Raw genomic sequence first — 22,658 nt, 5'->3', positions numbered from 1 at the left:
GAGTTTTGAGCTAAGTGACCAGCAGGTGCCATTAACTGAAATGGGAAATGGAGGTGAAGATCAGACATTCCGTCCGTGAGGGGTTGACCGTAACATTATCTATTTGAAAATAGAATTGAAAGTGCAAAGTTCAGGGACTGCAGGGGAGTATCTTTGCTGGAGTCGTTATCATACTACAGGGAGCATGGTTTTAGGGTCAGACAGGCTGGTGTTCAAATGTCAGTCCTGTTACCTACTGGCTGCGTCACCCTGGAAAACTGTCTTACCTTCTTTGAACTTTGTTATTCAGGTCATATTTATTTATTCTGCACCCCCATGTGTCAGGCACTGTTCTGGATGTGGGAACATAGGAGTAAACAAAAAGTCCCTGCTCGCATGAAGTTTGTGCTCTGGTAAGACAAGGAGGATAATAAATGACCACTTGGAGTTGATTGAATGAATGCAATAGGTACATTGCCTTAAGCACTCATTATAGTGCTCTGTCCGGTAATTAGCTGATTTAACCACCCTCTCCTTGCTTTCTACCCATTGGAGGAGAATTAGTGTCAGAGGCTCGGATGGACCCGTGAGGGACCAGAGGATGTCTTGAGTGGCAGCCTTCCAGATCTACAGAAACCACAGAACTGACTCCCTAAGAATAGACTGTGGAATATTCTTATAGAAATTAGAGAACGATGCTGCCTCCGCAGCTGAATACAGCCTCTGCCTCTTCTTCTTTGGCTTTATTCTGGAGCCCAGATGCTGAATACACCACAAGGACACAAGATGAGGTGGTGCCAGAAGAGGCATATTTAGCCTCACAAGCAAATAGCTGGGAAGGTATTTTAACACGTGGTTTGCTCGTCTCTTGTTGTAAAAGGTATCCTATCAGTTAAAAGCATTACATTTCGGGAATTCCCCGGTGATCCAGTGTTTAGGACTCTGTGCTTTCACTGCCAAGGGCCCAGGTTCAATCCCTAGTCCAGGAACTAAGATCCCACAAGCCCCACAGCCAAAAAAAGAAGAAAAAAAAAAGGCATTACATTTCTTAAACGATCGATGTTTGGGATTACGTCTTTGGGATTACGTCTTCTACTCTAAGCAGGCACTTCAAGGTGAAACAGAGAGATCACCGTGGGACGGAAGAGGCCCTAGGATGGATGTCTGAGGTTCCTGAACATTCATTCAAAGGGTGGGGAGAGGGATACGGAGAGGCAGCTGCTGCAGAGGCAGACGGGGTGGGTAGGAGTGGGGAAGGCGAAGCTTGGGAAGGGCAGCAAGAGGACGCTGCAGAGAAGACCAGGAGGATTTGGAAATCAGGGCGTGGCTTCCAACGGTGGCCTCGGGTGTATCCAGAGAGCAGTGGGCTGGGGAATCTATGAAGGATAGCGAAGAAGAGACAATGAGAACAGGAAAACATTTCAAGATATTTGTCTGAAAATCAAGAGAGGGGTGGGGGGCAGGGGGATTATCTAGGTAAGGGAAATGTGGAGTTGAGAGAGAATGTTTTAAATGAGGAATGATGAACACTGATCTGGTTGACGGAATTTTCTTCACAGGTAAAAGCAACAAATAGTTCTGGCAAGAAAAGGGATTTGCTCTAAGAATCCCATGTAGCCCACCGCAAAGGTCTTCAGTTTGGGATTCTTTCCCAAGGCTCCATTGCCTGGGATAGCTTTAATAAGGGAATCTGTTTCCAAGTTAATAGAGTCCTAAAGTTGATCTGCCTGAGGATACCTCCTGCTGGCATTCCTTTTCCATCTCTTTCATAAATGCCCTTCTCCCACTTCACACACACACACACACACAAAGCAAAATGTTGTAGAGATGTCTGGGGCTCCCAGCAATTAGTCAAACTTGAAATAACTGGGGTTGCAACATCTTCTATAAACCGGGGGGCCATAAGGCACCTGCCCACCTCTGCCATCCAACTGAGAGACCTTTCCAATCACACTTTAAGTTTTATATTTTATCACTATCTATCAAAAACTGTGAAATATGTGTATATTGATAATTGATTAATAATAATCATGGTATAAGTATAACTAAACCCAGGGTTTTCTTTTTTTTTTTTTTACAAATAGAGCCTAATGATCAAAAGAAATGAAAAAAAAATTGAACTTAAGTTCACAAACATTTTTATTACAGGGAAATATGGTAAGATGATCAAAAAGACACTCACAGATACAAAATATATTGCATTAGGATAAAAATGTGCGGAGAAAGTAGAATGGTTATAGGCTTTGAAGGAGAGTAAAATGTTTTGTTTGCTCTTTCAGTGGACAATGGTAGTAGCAAACTGCTGTGGTATTTATTTTCCATTGCATATGTTTTTTTAAGTAATGTTGCAGTTGTATTCTAAAATGCAAATATTTACAAAAAGCTAGAAATGTACAGTCTCGCAATTATTTAAACTTACGATTGGGAACCTTGGGAGGGCAACTTTAAAATGTGTGAGGGAGTCCTTACTTTGGGGATATTATTTTAGGGGTACGTGGGTAAAGATGTTTGATGGCAGTTGGCAAAGGAATCCAAGGAAAGGCAGAACAAGCTTTGGAAAGCCCGGGAAGGCACAGGCAGGTTCCCGGGCTCTGTGGGCACCACCATCAGCACAGTTCAGCTGCAGCCCCTCTCGTGTATCTGACTTGCAGCTCCAGAGCCCAAGTCTGGGCAAAAGGAGACTGAATGGAGTTGTGCTCACTGCTCGGAGGGTGCCGGGGACACTGCAGGGAAAGTTGCACCAGGATCCCTTGAAATGTAGGGGATGCTAGTTCTTGCATAGGAAATGCAGAATGTGCTTATCCAAAAAGGGGCAATCTGGGCCAGCCTGGAAAAGACAGCGACAGTCTATTGCAAACATGTTCAAGGGGAAGATCCAGAGAAATGAGGGAATATATGATGACTGGGGGGGAGGGGGGGGAATCCCAGGACAGGATCCTGAGCACAGGTAGGACTAGGCAGATGGAGGAACACTCCTTTTGTCATGGCTGGAACGAGGAGGAAAGACTAGGGGAGGTTGCAGGGGAGTTTTGCAAGTGAGCTGAAAGGAGGTCCAGAGAGATGGCCCAATGGATGGTCTCCAATTGTTCTATTAAGTAGGGGAAGCCATGGTCTACTCCCGATGACAGCCAAGTGGATCAGGAGTTTGGGGACACAGAAGATATTTTCTCATGTTTTTCAAGATTTTTGTTTGTTTTTGTTTTTTAACAGAGTCTAACATTCTTAGCACACGGATGCACAGTTAGAATCCACGTAACTACCTCCTCCATTTGGGCTCCAACTGCCCCCCCCAACACAATTCCAGACTGAGTCAGTTTCCCCTCTGGCTCCCCCAGCTCTTTGTACACATCTCTTATGGCTCCGACCATATTTATCACTGGAGTGTTGAGGATGAACGGGGATGGTAGTAAATTGCAATCAGATTAGTCATAACTCCTTTGGCTCCCACACATGTACCCTGGGGTCCTTCCATACTGGGCTCAAACCTGGTTTGACTAGAACTTTCATGTATTTCGCTTAAGTTTTAGAGAGGTGACGGCTAAACTCCCTTTTCAGTGTTCTTCTCTGACAGTGTAGGAGGAGCGCTGTATGGGAAAGTGGAATGCTTCCAAATAACACTGCCCGTGGTCCCCTGACAGACGAGTGGTCCAGACCTACACCTGAGTGAGTATCCATCCTCTCCTGTCTCTCACTCCCTCACACACACCCCTAAGAGTATTGTGTACATACTTTTCTCTGAGTGGGTCCTCAGAGCTGAGTAAAGTCATCATTCTAAGGCCCCCAAATAAGTTGTGGTTAAATGACAACCACCCTTCCCTTTTCTCCTTTCCCTAATCAAACTTACGTTCTTTATCGCTTCTAAGTGAATTCAACATAAATATCCAAACGTGAAGCCAAGTTAGAACAAATACCAAGAATCCAGTCAAGGCTTCTCAGGAATCATAAGAAAAAAGTATCTTCTGTGAATTCAACTATAGAATCTTAAGAGTCAACTTGAGATAAATAAGATTTGAGGTTTACGGTCAGTTCTTTAAAATAATGCAGCGCTTCAGAGGAATCCCCGACTTTAAGAATATATGAAAGGGGGAGTGGGGAATAAAACAATGATTTGTAAATAAAACCTACCACGGTAGAGCTTCCTATATTGAAATCCACCAGTGGATTTAAACTATTCTATCAAAAATTTAAATACTCGTAACTTTAACACAGCGGTTCCACGTGCTAAGTGAAGAAGTGTGGGGAAATGCTGTCATTCCTATATGGAAAAATGCATATGCAGTTATCTTTGTCAATAAACACAGCATTTCTGAAAAGATATGGCAACACTGGTTATAATACTTACCTGTAGTGTGAGTAGGTGGCTGAGAGAAAAGGAAAGGGTCACTTTTTGGTCTGTCTCAAGTGCACATTTTACTTACTCAAAATGTATTACACACTCCCTCCTAATTAAAAATGTGTTTTTCTATCAACTGTGGCACACTAACGTTGAAAAATGATTTATGTCAAGTTAGTTGATTTCTAGAATATCCCAATCTAGATGTTTTTCTCTCTCAATGGAAGACCTGGACTGTTTCCATTTAACTACACACGATATTGGGCAAGTCTGCGTGGACTGAAACTCTTCATTTGAAAACAACGGGTTTAGACCAGAGGTGGCTTCCAAAAATCTCTTTCTGGGCTAAGATGCTGCAATTATGTGACTTGATTATGCAATATTTGAAAAAAACCTGAAATAAATTGGCAAAGAGAATCTGAGTGAGTATGATACTGAGTTTTTGTGACGTGGCAGAAGTAATCGTGTACAACTACTATTTTTACAATATATTTCATTCTTAAACCACACTTCATAAATTCCCTTTCATTTCTACCCTACGTACCTTTATAATACCCAGGGAACAACAAAAGAGGCATAGAGGCATGTTCAACTGAAGAAATTTATTTACTTTTTTTTTCTAGGTACATAGATGACATAATTATAGACAAGTTTTGATACATAGGAAAACCCTTCTGTCCACCTTTTTGCTAAATGAATCATCACAATGATTTTTACAATTTTTAAAACAATACACAGCTTTCTTGGGCTGAAGCAATCGCAAGGACATATTGGTACTGGTATATTACAGCTACTTACAATGTTTAAGAACAGCAATGGAGAAAAATAAGTTATTTAAATATTGATTTCATATACAGAAAGTGCAATGTTGTTAGTTGTTATATAATTTGCTCGACAGTTTCTTGTTTATCAATTTAAAATCGAGATAACTTGGACTCAGACTATTATATTTTGTTTCCTGACAACAGCACACACATGCAGCATTGACTTGGTGAACTGACTCCTTTTGCTGCAATTATGAAAGCAAACTTTGCTCTCTGAGGAACTGATTTTCAATCGACTAGTTATTTCCAATTTCACCTATACCTGGAAAGAGAAAAGGCCTCTGACTAAGGCAAGGCCAGGAAAACCTACTTCTTGCTTATCTGGGAATGTAAGTAGTGGTTGGGACTGGCTGCACTTCCTTGTAGACAGCTTCAAAGGAAAAAAATGACACACAACGGATGTGTAGCTACCTGAGCCAAAGTGCCTCTCCAGGTTTCTTTTGTGCTTTCCAAAGGCGATGATTTTCACCCTTCCTCAACGTTCTGCACCAAGTGCAGTGGATTAGAACTGGGTATTGCTGAAGCTGACCACCTGCCTTCTGGTATCCACAGGAGGCCCCAAACCACCTCGGTCAAACATCACACACACACACTCAGGCTTTTCTAAGATCAAATTAAAAGTTTAAAGCAAAAGAAGACCAAACAAATACTAAAAGTAAAAAAACAAAGACAAAAAAATTTTTTTTTAAAAAGCACAATAAAGTAAAAATAACCTCAGATCCCACAGACTAGGAAGCCCTTCCCACTGAAAATGATTCATGGTCCCTGAATTTCACTTCTATGCAAAGGCAATGATTTCCAAAGAAGAATGAAAAAGATACAGTTTGGCATTCTCAAAAACTCATATTCAGAAAGCTCCCTTTTCTGGCACCACTTTTACATTAAGTGAAAATCTTACCGTGAAAATGAACTAACACTTTCCCCTTCTCCTTTGTTACCTATTACCTGACTTTATGCGTGGTCTTTTAGCCCAGCTTAAGCTATGAGCAGGCTCTCTCGGATGTCATGCTGAGGTACTGAAAACGCAGGGCGAGGAGCCCGTTTTACAGTGCCCGCCTCACCACACACCTGAAATTCCTTCCAGTGACATAGGAGAGCCCTGCAGCCTTGTTACCTTCTAAATGGAATGTCACAGCCCACAGGAATGTCTTACCCCAGATGACAAAAACGGGCTGTTTTGAAGAGTTCAACAGAAATTTGGCAGCTTTTTCCACAACTTCTTACATGGCATCTTCTTATAGAAGGTGACTATTACTGAAGAAATATATATTATTCTTTCAAATGCATACCAAAAGCATGAAAAAAAATATGTCACCGAGAATGTCCTTTTCCTCAGAAACATGGATCCAGATATATAAAGCAAATGGTAAAATGGTTTTGTAATTAATGAAATCACCTTTTTCCCCCCTCCCCTGAGGGATATCATTTGTTTTAATGAGTAGATGAAATATTACAGAACTTTTAAATCAAGGCTCCAAATATTTCTATTGTAAATGATCACACCCAGTGCTTAAAATAGGGTTCATGATAAGAATGTAAAGGAAAATCACTTTGTAAGCAATTGGAAACAATAATTTCTGTTTGCTAGAGAATCAGCCACTAGACTAAAAGAGAATGCTGAAATCAGTCGGAAGACAACTGAAAATATGCAACTACTTAATACATGGCCAATGTAGTTTGGCTCCAAAATGAACCTTTATTATATTTAAGTGAATTATCTAAATAAGAAAAGATGGAAAATAGTATTTTAATTATAAAACCAAAAAAAAAACTTTAAAAGTATCTTATAAACTACTTCCCTTTTAAAAAACAACCTCCTTAAATGTTCAACTTACAATGACCTTTTGCAAAGGTGATCTGTTAGCTAATGACTGAATTTTGGAATGGACACGGTCAAGATTCCAAGTCAATACTGCACCACGACGACCAACGTGGTAACAACACTAAACTGATTAAAATGAAAGATCGTAACCTCAAACACACACATATACTCTCACACGTGATATCTTTGTGAATTTAAGAGCGCCTTTTACCAGATTTGTAGTTAGTTTAAAAACTGAAAGTCAACATGAAATTTGGCCTGATAAACACCCCTATAAAATAAGCCATGTTAGAGTGAGACAATTAGAAAAGCCCATATCTGCTGGAAACATCCCAGATACGTTAGATGGCAGTCTAAGATGAAGATCTGGAACTATGGTTACATGGTAGTGAACACTAAGTTAGATAACTGCTTAAAAGCTTACATTAAGGCAAATAAAAGCTGATTGCTAGAAAGCAATTATTAAAATGTCTCTTGTTTATCTAAAGGAGAATAGGGCTTTTTTTTCCTAGTGCAGCCAGATTTTCTTATTTTTGAACAAATGAGCCTGGTCAATAGTGTACAATCACTCCCGAGTCTGTTACTTTGGCCTGGCTAAAGCCCATCTGGGCCTCGGGAACCCTGCAGGGTGACAGACAGAAGGGCTAGAAGCACGCTTAGAAACAGGACAGGCTGCCCCTCCCTCTGCCCCCTGCCCTCACCCAGTGCACCAAGACAGACTGCAGGCAGAGCATTTGTGGCAAGTTGGCATCTTTGTTCTATTGTGTCCTGAAAACAAAAATAAGTGCTTGTCTTTTCTTTGGGGGTCAAAGAGAACCACACCAATTTCCTGGAGGGGGCTTTTCTGGAGAAGAGAGTCCCGTGCCAAGATTCCGAGTTCTGCTGGCCACACACTGGGCCTTTCTTCTGGGTCTGGTCTGCATGTCCAGCCAAGGAGGAATTGCATCAGCATCATAAACACAGTGAACGGGTGGCTCTTGTCCAGGGAGGTCCATTTCGGGCCTGACTACATGGCCTCGGGGCCTGGTGGCAGTTTGAAGAGTCTGGCTGCAGACACGAGCTTACTTATGTGTCTCTCCTCTGTGATGCCAGCCTCCTGAAGGCAAGTGTGGGACAGAGAAGGCACTTGGCCCAGCGTGCTGAAGCCCGCTTCAGTGAGGGCACTGGCGTACATGGGTAGACCGATGGAAACCAGCCAATCCGACACGGATGAAACGCATCCGGGAGATAGGGGCTTCCTACAGATTTCTGTGAGTCCACCGCTTGGGATCTGGGTAACCAAAGAAAGCAATTTATCAAGATTCAGCAGGTGCCACTGGAGAGCTCTTTCTTCTATGCCTAAAAGGAACACTATGAAATATTATGTTTATTACTACACTGTCAGAAAGGGATAATGCTATGAGATGTCCAAGAACACGACTAGCATCAAGAATTCTTTCCTGGGCTTCCCTGGTGGCGCAGTGGTTGAGAATCTGCCTGCCAATGCAGGGGACACGGGTTCGAGCCCTGGTCTGGGAGGATCCCACATGCCGCGGAGCAACTGGGCCCGTGCGCCACAACTGCCGAGCCTGTGCTCCGCAACAACAGAGGCCGCGTGACAGTGAGAGGCCCGCGCACCGCGATGAAGAATGGCCCCCGCTCGCCGCAACTAGAGAAAGCCCTCGCACAGAAACGAAAGACCCGACACAGCCATAAATAAATAGATAGATAAATAAATAATTTCCTGACTTCTCAAAGGTGAGACAAATCTTCAAGGAAGTGTTGGAGGTTCCAGAAGGTACTTGGAATTAGACCTAACCCCAATTATGTGTGTAAGTCTCCAAACTGTGATCATTTATATTTCTGGCTATTTTGTCTCATGGTGGTCACACTCTTCAACTAATGATCCTTACGGTGCTTGAAGAAGCAAACCTAAGTGATAGTGTGAAAAGTAAGATACTCAGTGGGTAAGGTTCTTATAAAGTAGATTTTCTTCTGTATTTTGGATCTACATTAACATCCAGAAAATTAAGCATTTAATCAATATAGTCATAAAGAATTAAAAATACAATAATAAATGTTGGCTAGGGCAGGGAAATGGACATCTATATTTGAATCCTGAGAAGGCCAAATGCTACACCTCTCAGAAAGGCAATTTACCACCAAACGTGCAAACCCTTAAGATTTTGTGCAGTCTTGTTGAAGCAAATCCTCTTGAAGGAATATATCCTCAGAAATTAACCCCAAAAGTCTACAAAAAATTATTAACCAGGAGGTTCTTCACTCAATTGTTTAAAATAAACAGCTGGAAAAAATCTAAATGTTTCAACAATGTGGAACTGGCTGAACTAGGACATAACTACTAGAGCACTTTGAAAAACTGATAATATAAAAGAAATTTTCGTAACAAAGAAAGAGGTTCACCACCTGATAACTGAAAACAATAAGGTTTGCAAACTGTTCATGTACTATTATATATGTGCAGAGAAATGACTAGATGGACTTTTTCACAGTGCCGGGGTTATGGATAATTTTCATCTTTTTCTCTCCAAAGGTATTTTTAAACCTTTGTAGGCTGAATAGGTCTTACTCTCTCCCAGGTGTCTCCCTTCGATAGCTATAATGAACCCTGGGCTACTTAGCGGCTGCCAGCATGCTCACCATTAAGCTCTAGAACTGAATGGACTTCAAAAAGTTGGGTGAGGGGAGCCCCGAAGCGTGGGCTGCTTACCGCCATGCGGTGCTGCTTCCGAAGCAGCTTCACGCGGATCTGGTCCATGTTGGTGGCAACGTCCCTCTCGGGCTGATCTAAGTCTTCCGCATATCTCTGCACCAGGGCCTCAGGAATCCCACAGCGGCCGTGCTGCGAGGGAACAGAAATCTCTTATCGAGGGTGGCAAGGATCTTTTTCCTCCTCCAAGGACGGCAAACACAAGGTAGGATAAGACATTTAGCTACTAGAAAACAGGACTAAAAGTTTTAATTTGAAGTGAATATATTTTATTTAGTGTCAGGATGGATGTCTTAGAGACAATACTTTTACGTCTTTATCTTTTAAGTAGTTATGAGCTCTAGAAAAATGTTTTGAAATATGGTTACAACAGGACACAATCATTCTCTATTTTGGGGTCCAACGCCCTCACCTCACTCTTATCTGATCATTTTGCAAAATGTTATTGAAGACAGTCTTCTAAACTGCAGGGGAGAAGGGCAAATGTGTGCCCTACAGAGAGTCTACTGTTGGTTCCTCAACTACAGAGTAGGGTTATACCGCTATATCACTAGACCAGCATTTACTGTACAGTAGAATTCTCACAACTTTCCATTCGAAGGGGTTCATTCACTAAGTATCAGAAGGCAGAGGAGTATTTTATCATAAGGCACTCTTGGTCATGAGAAGTTTATAACAAAGACTCCTGGGAATGCATTATAACAATTCATGCATTCCTAGGAGTAACATACAGCTACATCTATTACCGTGTATTTGTATTCAAAGTCATTTTGGTATTGGCAGATCTACTCTTTTTTATTTTTCTTCAAATGAGAAATGAGTTTTCATTATAGGTCTCAATGTTTTTAGTACAATGAGGTATCTTTTCCCCTGTTACCCATACAGATAATTATACAGTCCAATTATTACATCTGAATAGGGCTCTACAATTTTCAAAGTAGGTTCAGGTTTATTTTATTTGCTCCTATTAATACCTCTAAGAGGTAGTTATGCAGGTCATTATTAATTCCATTTTACGCACAGGGAAATGAAATGGGGATTTGTTAAAGTCTAAAAACAAAGATGTTGAAGAAGACATGGAAACTGGAACTCACGTCTATCCTTTCCGGAACTGGGCCTAGTACTGACTGATAGCTCTCCCTGCGAAGGATAGCTGCCCCAAATTAAATACAAACAAGTGAAAGAAGAGAAGAGAAAAGAAGAGAAGGGAAAAGAGAAGAAACCCCTGAGGTCGTGTCTGCATTTAATCTGGGCACTGTGCTACCAGTTCATTTGAACACCAAGCGCGGGGCGGCAGGAGCCCCCGCCGTGGGCCACCCATACGGTCACTGTCCATCGGTCCTTGCTGCCAGCTGGCCTTCGGGGGCTGGGAGGTGGCGGGCAGTGCCGTTCCTCTCGCCTGGCCCCCGCCCGACTTAGAAGAGCCTGTGCAGTGGGGTCAGGGCCTCGGATACCTTATCGGAATAGGGCTCCTCGGTGAGATCGATGCCCTCGGCCCGCAGCTTCTTCTCGGTGAGCATCTCCAGGTCCACCCCGCGGGTGCAGGAGACCTTCCTGGCCAGGGCAGGGCCAAGCCGCACGCCGTGCTCCTGGAGGCTGGCACTCTCAGGCAGCTCTGACAGCCAGGGTGGAGGCCTGGCGCTCGGCGGGCTGCCTGGCTCCGGCCCTGGGGGAGGCCTGGCCACTGGCGGCAGGGGACAGTCGCTGGGGCCGCCGGGGCTGCCCTTTTTAAGTGGCAGACTGGGTACATCGGCGCCAGGGGCGCCGGGGGGGCCAGGAGGGACAGGAGGCAGCCCGTTGGCGAGGCGCTCCCTGCTCTTCTTGGCGGGGACGGGGGGAGGCTGGGCGGGAGGTCTGGCCTGCGATCTGGCCTCGGGGCCCCTCTGCTCAGCATCCACACCTTCTTTGGTGCCCGGGGGGTGATGTGTCCCTTCGAAATCGAGTCCTTTCCTGTGACCCTCAAGAGGCGTCCTTGTTAAACCATGTTTAACGGCGGGCGGTTGGGCATCATAGGTTTTGGGTAAACACGGAGGAGGGGACGTGCCATGTGAAAAGGCAGCCATCGGGCCATCCAGTTTCTTAGTAGTCGTTTTCTGAGGTTCAGAAAATCTCTTGCTTTGGGTCAGTAGCAGTGTATTGTCAACAGCAGAATCTAGTTTGGGGCTTTGAACCTTTGTGATGGAGGGCGCTGTCTTTTGTGGCACTTCGGGTACAATCTGAGGGGAAGGTTCTGTCACCTCACCAGGCACATCTTTTTCAGGCTCTCCTTGAAGGTTGTCCAGGGAGTGGGATCGGGGCCAAGTCTCCACGGTCTGGGGGCCCTCCAGGGTCTCACAGCTCCGGCAGATGGAAACAGGGAGGCTCCTTCGGTTTTTATTCAAGTCAGTCACACACGGGGGATCACAGTGCTTGGAGGTGTGAGGGGTGAGACCACTGCTCAGCCTCCCCTCCCCTCCCGGCTTCAGCGCGTCTACTGACTTCGTTAGAGGCAAGGTTGGGTAGTTGCCCAGCTGATTCCTGTTGAAAGACTTCACGCTGGACTCGGCTGAAGATTTGGCAGAGGGGCTGGTTTTCCGAGACTTGCCTACGAGACAAGGAAATATTTTACAATCACATTTTAAAAAGCGAATCAATCAAACTGATGTAAAAGGTGTGCTAACGTAATTGAAATCTCCAACTCCTACATCCCACTGTTGAATCACACTAAGGACATAAAATCACCACTGGTGATGTAGAGTTATTGTGGTCCCATGTTTACTTTTAGAAAGAATTCTTAGTCTTATTAAAGGACTCAGGGAGATGAAAGTTAATTGAGTTATGTGGAAAGAAAATATGCTGTCAGGCAATAAAATAAATCTAGGCCTAATGTCTGTCCGTAGCTGCAGTCAGTGTGAAACAAGGCACACCCACACCCCATTTAGGAACCATACTGATGGCATTTCTGTTTAGGGAGTAGTTTCCTAAGACCATGGTTGCCAAGAGGACGTAGGACTGAATGCTGGGACAAGTTCTTTAAATGGTATTCCCCAAGGTTCGCTGGTGACTGCTGAATTCTCAAACCTTTCAAGCCCTCCCCGCTTTGCGTTTTGCTCAGGTGTGTAAAATAAAGGTACCCTAGAAACAGTCAGCCGACCTTGGTGCAAATGAGTAAACAAGCTGAAGTGAGGATGTCGCCACAGACAATCTATTAGATACTGACATGGTTCTAATTGCCACTGAAGCGATAGACCTGATTAAAATAAAATGATTGTCAGGCTGATAACCTATCAAGCGGTCACAGTCTACTTAGTTGACAACTGTTGACTGATACTAATTGCTACTGCTGTCTGGTGAACAGAGCCACCCATGGTAACCCTGAGTGCACCTGACCCCAATCCACTTAAGATTCCTCTTCTCTTTAAGACAAGGAAGCTGTCTGAATTTCCTATGGACTGCTTCCCGACTGTTAGGACAGCGAAGCAACAAACAAGGCATGCGGCCCTCTTCCCCCGAAACTGCTCTGTCCTCAGGCCGTGCCGCTGTGGCCCTGATGGATGGTCTACTTGGTAAGCTGTTTTCCTTATGGACCTGATAGTTCCCAACACTCAAATGCTGGTTTTCATTGCGAAAAGAAGAGGACACAGGAGACACACAATTTAGGTTTTATGGCTGCAGGTATTTTAGATGGAATTTATTCACCTCACACAGAAGTCAGCAGAGGCTAACTAGAAAGGAGAACGGCGAAGAAGTCAGAAAGGAAAAGATTAGCACCGCGTTCACGGCGGTCAGAGAATGGTCTCTTTTCAGAACACTGCACTTTTAAAATCAGTACTTTTCAAAGCAGGAGGATATATTTTTTTTTTTTTTGCGGTACACGGGCCTCTCACTGTTGTGGCCTCTCCCGTTGCGGAGCACAGGCTCCAGACACGCAGGCTCAGCGGCCATGGTTCACGGGCCCAGCCGCTCCGCGGCACGTGGGATCTTCCTGGACCGGGGCACAAACCCGTGTCCCCTGCATCGGCAGGCGGACTCTCGACCACTGCGCCACCACGGAAGCCCAGGAGGATCCTTTTTAATGAAGCTTCATTTACAAAACAGATCAAAGTTGAAGTGTGGAGGTTTCTCAAGGCCCAGGTCCACACACCGCCACCAAGGCCCCCATCCTCGGGACCCCGCAGACCACAGTTAAAAACCAGGGCCTTAGGCAGCATGAGCTTCTGAACCAGAAGTTACGAACTGCATAAGAGGGACTGCTTCTGTAAACCTTGCGTTTATTTCTCCACCCGGTGAAAATACTCTCCTAGTAAAACTAGATCAAAATCGTGCAGCTTGGTTTAATGTTTGAGAAAACAAAGGTGGGGAGGTACCATGTCCTTAACTGTTACGTGGACAAAGCAGAAAAGATGGGTGTGTGGGGGGAGAAATGTCGAATCTATTTTGAAAACATCTTGCTTTTCAGGTGCTTTTGGCTGGTTTGAATCGTGAACTTCCGGCAATTTCATATCTTCAGTGTGTATGTTTATGCTCCTTTTCAAAGTGAAAGTTATGGTTGATCCTGTTGTTCCAAAGCCTGTTTAGTAAATGTCTTCTCTGTGCACATAGAAGTTTACTGAAGTAAAGTAAACCACTGATTCAAACTGAGTCCACATGTGTAGTGGGTATGGGAGCCAAAAATACACATTGTCCAATAACTTCCAAAAACTAGATCATGAGGAGGGCTGGCCCAGTGATGTGAAGTTTGGGGGTCATAACTCTGAGCCCCCAGTCATGCTGTCTGCGGGGACAAAGGAAGTACCATATTGGATGTGGGTAATTATATTCTTTCTGTCTAGCTGGTCTGAAGTTTTGAGATTTTTTTTAAAACAAAAATGTGCCCTTTAATATTTAATTATATACCCTTCATTCAGAGATCTAGCTTTCATAAAAATGAAGAAATGTTTGAATAGACTTTTCACATTATTTTAATATGAATTTAGATATTTTCATACTGTAATGATAATACTGCTGCCAGGATCTATTTGTGTTTCTTTTTTTTGAATTTTAGAATTTTATTTCTTTTTTATACAGCAGGTTCTTATTAGTTATCCACTTTATACATATTACTGTATATATGTCAATCCCAATCTATCTGTTTATGGAAGGAGTCATCGTGCAACTACGATCCCTGAACTAACGAGCATGTCTGTTTTCCCAGGGCAGTGTCCGAACACTGAGGGCCGCCCCTGCTCAGGCTTTACTGTCTATTTAAGAAGAAAACTTGAGGTGAGGGATGACGATGATACTGAAGGAACCAAACCTTCCTGCCCTGGCTTTGCATCGTGTTCTCAGCGGGGCTCCTCAAAATCCTCACATTGAAATGAGAGACTCACGGATGACAGTCCCGAGCACTGGGATTTTCTTGCTCTTCGAATAAATAAGCAAAATCAAATAGGCAAAGAGAACCTTTATGGTATATGTTGCCTTTTTCCTTGTTCCCAAAATAGGTCCACCTATTTTCATCTAATCCATGGTTTGTGAAAGTACTTATGATAACATACAAACTAAATCCCTTCTGGCTTGAAGTTCCAACTAAGCCCCGATACCCCTGGCTGATGTATGATGACATTAAGTAGTTAAGAGTATGGACTTGAAAATGCTTATGGTATTGGAAAGTCAGGTCTAAAATACTGTCTACCATTGACTGAGAGCCTATTATTATGAGTCAGAGTGGTGCCAAGAGGAAAAGAACAAGCGCTTCAGTTATTATTTAATCTCTCTTTAGCATCCTCATCTATAAAATATGCACTGCAGGATCTGAGTGATAATTAGCAATTGCATACGTGCGCACCTAGCCCACTGCCTCATTCATAATCAGTGTTTACAAAGTGCTAGGTATTTTTAATATATTATTACTTTGTCTTAGAATAATCTATTTAAAAAAAAAACAACTCACATTACCATTTAAGAAGTAAGGAGGAGGACTTCCCTTGTGGCACAGTAGTTAAGAATCCGCCTGTCAATGCAGGGGACACGGGCTCGAGCCCTGGTCCGGGAAGATCCCAAATGCCGCGGAGCAACTAAGCCCGTGCGCCACAACTACTGAGCCTGCGCTCTAGAGCCCACGAGCCACAGCTACTGAGCCCGTGTGCCACAACTACTGAGCCTGCACTCTAGAGCCTGCGAGCCACAACTACTGAGCCCGTGTGCCACAACTACTGAAGCCCGCGTGCCTAGAGCCCGTGCTCCGCAACAAGAGAAGCCCCTGCCCGCAAGTAGAGAAAGCCCGCGCGCAGCAACGGAGGGCCAACGCAGCCAAAAACAAATAAGTAAATCAATTTGTTTAAAAAACAAAAAAAGAGGTAAGGAGGAGTCGGAGATGTAACTTGGCCAAAGTCTTCAGCTATGCCCTATTCACGTTCAAACACCAGGTCTCCCCACTCTAAAGCCCCACAGCTCTTTGCATGATCCAGATGGGGGGAGGGGCCTAAACCTCTAAGAGCAGCAGAACAATGGAAAGTTTAGGGTCCCTTTCTCTGACACACAAATTTAAACTTTTTCCAATTATGTGCTATGTGGGACGGAAGAGTAACTGATGAAAGACCTCTCTACTCATTTCTCAACATCATCAGTTGTCTAGGTTCTTGAGAGATGTTGCTCCCTCCTAAGGATCTTAATTAAGCACCATCACCCTGGGAAAACTCCTCTCCCTATTGCCAGTTTTCCCAAAAGCAGTGAATGGCTCAGGCTGAGGAAGAAAGACGGTCATTAGCCAAAGCACAGAAGTCAAGAAACGGCCCAGTAGGCTTGCGTATGAAGATGCATTCATGATCATTTGCGCTGACAGTACCGTTTTCCAAGTTCTCACTGCTTTCATAGCATCCCGAGTCTCGTGGAGAGCATCCACTCAAGCCCTGGCTGTCAACAAGCAGCTTCTCCTGGGATCCGGACTGGTCGCTGTTACCTAAAGAAGGTGAACACATAGCAAGGGATCGTAAGAGGAATGAAAAGCAGGCTCCACATCAACGGCATCCCAGTTCTGTCCTCGGTTCTCACAATACATCTTGCTTGAAGCCTTGGACTTCGGAAGAGAACAAATTATTTTAAAGTAAATGAGATAAAAAAGAACGAGTGAGATCAGAACACTTTTCTTTTCAAATCATGTATCACAGGAAGGTAAGTTTGTAGACAGAGGACATAGTTGAAATACATCAATGCCTTTTAAGTTACCCTCAGGCCAACCAGGGAGAGGAGAAATTCAGAGCATCATGTCAAACGTGGGGGGAGAGCAACCACAGTCTGCACTATAAAGAGGGCATGCCTGGCCTTACGTAGGTTCAAAGTTACAGGAAGACTGTCTTTCAATCATTATGCAGACTAGATGCTTGCTCGATAAAAATGCAAACCAAGAAAACATTTTCTACCTAAAATAAGTAGTTGACGATGAATGGCTTTAATTTACTTTTCTTTCTCTTCACTTCGCCTCCCCACCCCCCCACACACACTCTAAATCAATAAACCAGAAATCTGATGCCTTTTCTTGGGTCATTAAAAAAAAATTGCGGGAAGGCTGAGGGCTGCCATTCCTACTGTCCACTGACCACTTCCTGTTTGTATTTCTCACATGGAAAGCATTTTATAACAGAAATCATGGCAGAACAAGCCCTTATATTAAAGCACCAAATTAAGAAACGCTATTTTTAAAGTGATTAATGAAAAATTAACTAATTGGAAGCAAAAGAGAAAAACCCTTTCCCCTCCCCCGCACCGAAAGTGGAACATTCTAGAGTGGTGTCCTCATTGTGTGGAGGAGTCTGTGGATTTGGAATGGCCTTTGTTCTAGCCTAGCATGTTATTTTGGAAAATGATACTTATAAAATGAGGGCTTGGAGCTATCAATTACAACCCAGGAAGAGGAATCAATGCAGTTCGTCCTTGGCGAGATAGTTCAGTGTATTGCAGCAGGCAAACAGACTCCAAAGTGCTGACCGACGGGAATAAAACAGAAGACTTGTCCCTGCCACTGCAGGAAAATGCAGACTGTGCCTGCATCTTTCGGGATGCCAACCTCACCACACAGCAGGATACCTGAAGTTATTATGGGGAGTGAAGGGGTCCCTTGCATTGCCTGAAAACCGCAGTTCAATCCATAAAGTCATGAGGCCTATTCAAGGGGCTAGAGCCACTTCCTTCCTGAAGGATCCAATCAGCAGCTACTTGCAGGAACTCAACAAATTTAGCAAAATTCCCTAAAACTAAAGGCTAGTGTTTCCCCAGTATGTTGTCCTTCTTCATTAGGGAGAATGAAGAGGCGGGGCATCTCTTAGATGTACTGCGCACTCAAGGCCACATCCTCCCCGCATCCCATACTCACTAGAATTAACGTCAAGGCACCAAGGATGAGAAAGAAGGGGAGCTAGAAGCACGAACATTCTCACAGTCGAGTAAGAGCGAAGGACTGGGTTGTGGGGCTGAAACTCCATTTGGACATGACCTGAATTTGGACTAAAGGTCTCCCCAACCCCATCTCAACACACACACACACACACACACACACACACACACACACACACGGAGAAAGAATATATGCTAAGACACTGATGAGACATCCAAACATCAAATGGCGCTTATGCGCAAGGATATGTGCCATTTTCTGGAGTGTAGTTACCTTGGAAAAGAAGGGAAAGGAATGGGATTCTTGGATAGCAGGCCCTCCGATGGGCTTGCAACACTTATGTCTTTAAAAAATAAGCACTGAAGTAAATATGACAAAATGGTATGTGGATTTGTTTTATTTTTCTCTGTACTTTCCTGCATATTTGAAATAATTCCTGATTAAAATTCTTATTCTTGTGAAAACGATTTTGTTAAACGAGAGCTTTCGTCTGGCAGACCTAGGAGAGTGGGTCTGGGATCAGTAGAAGGAACTACCCAGGGACAATGAGAGTCTTTTCCAAATGGAAGCCCGCAGGAAGGCTGGCATTCCCCGTGCACAGATGCAATGAGAGAAGCTGGACCCATCTGAGTGCCAAGCCATGATGCAGATGTGCCTCTTGCTCTTGTGGGGGGCTGAGCTGGAAGATGTGCAAGATCTCTCAGGTCTCAGCAGGTCTCTGGATCTGTCTAGTCTGACAGAAATGTATTGTGTCCCTCTAAGGTATCAGTTACTTAGAGTACTTCTTAAACACAATGGATTTAAAAGCGCCGAATGTAGCATCTTCTAATCCTAGGATAATCCTGCATCCGGGCACTTGGCGCTCACTGGCACCCCTGAGCCCTTGAAGCCTTTGTTTTAGAACCACTAAAAAGAAGTACCCATTTATGTATGCGGGATGTTCTATACAGCGGCACAGCACAGATTCAAAGTAGGATTTATGAAGAGGCAAAGAGCCTTCCTTAGACTTGTGAGTGAGCATGATGAGGGACAAAGATTCCCTCCTATAAAATATGCCCAAGTGCATACCTCAGGACATGATCCCAGGGGGGACAAGGAGTCTTAGCCCTTGCAGCATGACAGAGACAGACCCTGCACCTTAGACTCAGAATTTAGCTTTGCTCCTTCTGTGTCGAAATGCTAAAGGAAACACAATGGATGGAGTTTATAAACCAGCTGTTCTCAGTGGCTGAGGAAGAGCAAATGAGCTACCTTACCGAGCAGATGTGGTCCAGGAGACTAGATGATTGAACGTTAATTGATATTCATACAGCTGGTCGGCCATTCCAGGCACCAGGCCAGGCTCTGACACAACCTGGCCACAGATCCCCAAGGTGTCTCCTGGGGAACTCCAATACTAAAGAGACCAGGTTATAAAGTGATATTAACTCTGAAACACAATTCCCTCCAAATCTATCCCTGAAGGCAGTGTGTTTATCTAGGGTTTAGGTATCTATTTGATGGTGTGTCATCAGTTAATTTAGAGGGAGGACTTATTAAGCAGAAGTGAATTTAACTGCACTTGCTTCCATGTCTCTTGGGCCTGATACATTCAGTAATGTACAATTTTTTTTTCCACCATTCACCATGATTTTGGTGTGTCTTTTAGCAATGGAAATGCTATTAGCTACTGATATCCCTGAAGCAGAGCATTTGAAAGAAAATGTATTTGAATTCAGTAACTGGCAAGGATACTCCCCACTTTGTGATGAATAATTTCAGGAATATTTCTGATGTCAGATTGAAGAATAAAGAGCAAGATAAGACCGGGCTAATGGAGCAAAGGACACAGTGTATTCAAATAACTACAGGAAACCTGTGAGCTCACTAAATTCTCTTCATGGGTTGTAAAAATGAGCTATCATTTTAGCTGAGAAATCGCAGCATGGAATTCTCTGCCCTACATATTCACTCGAGATTATTTCCTGCTTCTTTAACGCAAGCTGATGAATTTCATTTATTCATTAATTAACCTATTCAATCAGAAAACAACTCCTCATGTGCTTTGAGAAGTAATTAACCCTTGGTGGGGCAAGATACTCCCAGTTTGTCAGTTACTCTTGTGCCCAGGTATCCTAATGACCTCCTGAAGGCTGCACATCCCACCAGCCCACAAGGTGGCATGAACTGTGTGTCTTAAGAAAACTGCAATTCAATTCTCAGTCACTCAGAGGAGCGTTTACCTCAACGATTACCTAGAAACATTCCAGGAAAGAATAGGCTAGTAAGGTTTTCTTTTGCTCCTGCATTGGCAGGAAGGTCTGCTTTGGGAATCTATGTCTTTGTGCTGTTTGACAGAATACAAAATTGACCTTGGCTTTGGAAAGAGTAGGATCGAATGAGTGACTCCAAGGACCCAAGCATATGCTCGCAGCTTATGGGACGCCTGCTGGTGACCTGAGAATGTAGCGGATCTAACAGTGAACACGTCTGTGCTGGGAAGGACTTACTGTCATATTCCTGTAACAGCTCCACGGCTGTCAAGAGAACAGCTCTGTGCTCTGGGTCCCGGATATTTAACTCGTCCAAATCTTCCTCCTCCAGGAGCTTAAAGGTGTCCAAGTCTTCATATCCATTGAACAGGAAAGTGGGCATGTGCTCCTGGAGGGAAACAAGACAGAAGTGAGTCAGCAGCCCAGCCATGTGATCCACGACCGATGACCGGCCTCAAACCCCTAAACTCTTTTTCCATAGTCATTTTTATGCTAATTCAAAAATTAGTAAGTATCCTTTGTAGTACAGTCTGTACCTCCCAGTCATACAGCATAGTGGGCAGGCGGGGCGCTTCATCCATCAGGGGTTAAGAAGATTTACACTGCAGGCTGAGATGACTCCACTGGCTTGCGTTTTAATTGTGCCCTTGCTGTGAGCCGAAGCCTGTAACGCCACCCACTGCACAGCGGAGGAGATTCTTCTTTCATTTAGAGCTGCTGAAATCCAGCTCACAGAGACCTGTGACCTCCTCAGTAGCAAGACAGTTTTGCAAGGAGGAAACAGAATCTACCACGTAGACCACCCCCCCCCCGCTAGATGCCGGGAGTAATGGCAGGAGAGAGGGTGGAAGGGAGAATCCTTACGGCCTCTGAGAAGCCAAGCAGGGCGCCAGGAGTTTGTGCTTACAGCCCTTCCTGGTAGTGACTTGAAGCTCACAGCTCTTTGGACTAGGAGCTCATTGCAACCTGGATTTATGCTATCACCCCCAGTGGAGGTCAAGGGCAGAGTCACGGTGCTGGTAACTATTTCTGTAGGATAATGGGTACTCATCATAGCAGATGCGGGGCCAGGACAGGACGGAACTAACTTTGAGGTTGATGCGATCCAGGAGATCCTCCACCGACTTGGGCTGGGGGGGTCTTCCTTTCCTCCTCCTCCTGGTGGGGCGCTTGGGCTTCTCCTCTTCCTCGTTGAGCACGTCCACGTAGATGAATTTGAATGTGCCCACCTTGTTGTTCAGCAGGCCCATCCAGGTGCCCATGGGGGGTTTGCTGATTATGTCAATGATGTCTCCTTTCTGTGGCCCAGGGAACAAAGATCTTTCCGTTAGGTATGTTTCCAAGCATGAACCATCTGTCAATCAGAAGCGTGAATCACACGCATGTGAAGACACTAGGAAGACCAGAATCAGGGCTCCGCGAGTCACCTGCTACGATTGGGAGCCCGGCAGATACCGGACAGGGCACTCCTGACCGTGCCAGATCTCACGGAGGCCCAAGGGCCCATCCCCTCTGGCCTCCTGCAGCACAGGACAGTGGCCCGAGGTGTCCGTCCACCAGGGCTCAGGGCTGGGTGGGCACCTGGCTCTCTAAATGCCCTGCCCTTACCCAGAGAGCACCTACTTCTTAGGAAAAGAATTCCCACCAATCAGATGTCAGTGGCAACCGCTGTCCTGTAATCGCTTCATACATTTCGTGGAACCCCATCTGTCCCATATGAATGTCACTGATGACACAGAAAAGCCAGTTACATCTCTTCAGTTGGTGAAAGCACAGAGACTGGAGGGTGGAGGGCAACAGGAATTCTGGAGGGAAGCTGAGGTCAGAGGACAGGGCCAGAGGGATGAGGTGGTGACAAAAGAGGATTAACACAAGACCCTCCTCCATCCCCAAATGCTGGCTGGTTCTCTGTTTCATTTTCCACTACAGAGGTCGAGACCAGCTTATCAAGGTAGCAGAGACACTGGCCAGTCTGCACCACAACAGCCAGCATTTAACAGTAAGGAGAAGAGAACACCTCCTAAGGCAACAAGGCACCCCGTGTTACTGCTCCAAGGCCAGGCAGACACACACCTTGAGCTTGAGTGAGTCTGTGTCATAGGGGCTGGGTGTGAAGTCGGTGTGTACCCTGGCGCGCCCACAGAATGGGCCCCGGTACGGGGGCTCCTCGTCATCACCGTCTTCTGACTTAACACTCTCCCTGTTGCTGGTCGAGGAATCGGTGGTGCTCACTGTTTGACCACCTGTACGGGAAAACAGGCAGAACACGGGTCAATACAGATTTCCTGCACAGCAAAGCTGAAGGCACTGAAGGGGGCGGGCTTCCCTGGTGGCGCAGTGGTTAAGAATCCGCCTGCCAATGCAAGGGACATGGGTTCGAGCCCTGGT

At 44.8% G+C, this 22,658-nt stretch overlaps 1 protein-coding gene across 4 annotated transcripts in view; it reads right to left on the bottom strand.

The window, feature by feature from the left end:
* Positions 1-4,895: 4,895 nt before the first annotated feature.
* Positions 4,896-22,658, bottom strand: part of SASH1 (SAM and SH3 domain containing 1) — an 856,260-nt gene continuing 838,497 nt past the window's right edge. For all 4 annotated transcript variants that reach the window (XM_024747973.1, XM_024747972.1, XM_024747974.1 and 1 more), the window contains 7 exons: positions 22,344-22,513; positions 21,359-21,568; positions 20,508-20,658; positions 16,474-16,587; positions 11,123-12,252; positions 9,669-9,800; positions 4,896-8,228 (listed from right to left, as the gene is read on the bottom strand). In XM_024747973.1, coding sequence (XP_024603741.1) covers positions 7,965-8,228; positions 9,669-9,800; positions 11,123-12,252; positions 16,474-16,587; positions 20,508-20,658; positions 21,359-21,568; positions 22,344-22,513 — 2,171 coding nt within the window. In that variant the 3' untranslated portion in view covers positions 4,896-7,964. The remainder of the gene's footprint in view (positions 8,229-9,668; positions 9,801-11,122; positions 12,253-16,473; positions 16,588-20,507; positions 20,659-21,358; positions 21,569-22,343; positions 22,514-22,658) is intronic.

This window comes from Neophocaena asiaeorientalis, unplaced genomic scaffold, assembly GCF_003031525.2.
Source record: "Neophocaena asiaeorientalis asiaeorientalis breed wild unplaced genomic scaffold, Neophocaena_asiaeorientalis_V1.1 scaffold123, whole genome shotgun sequence".
NCBI classification, from domain to species: Eukaryota; Metazoa; Chordata; class Mammalia; order Artiodactyla; family Phocoenidae; genus Neophocaena; species Neophocaena asiaeorientalis.
Note: the sequence above shows the minus strand (reverse complement) of the source record. Positions and strands in the feature narration are given on the sequence as shown.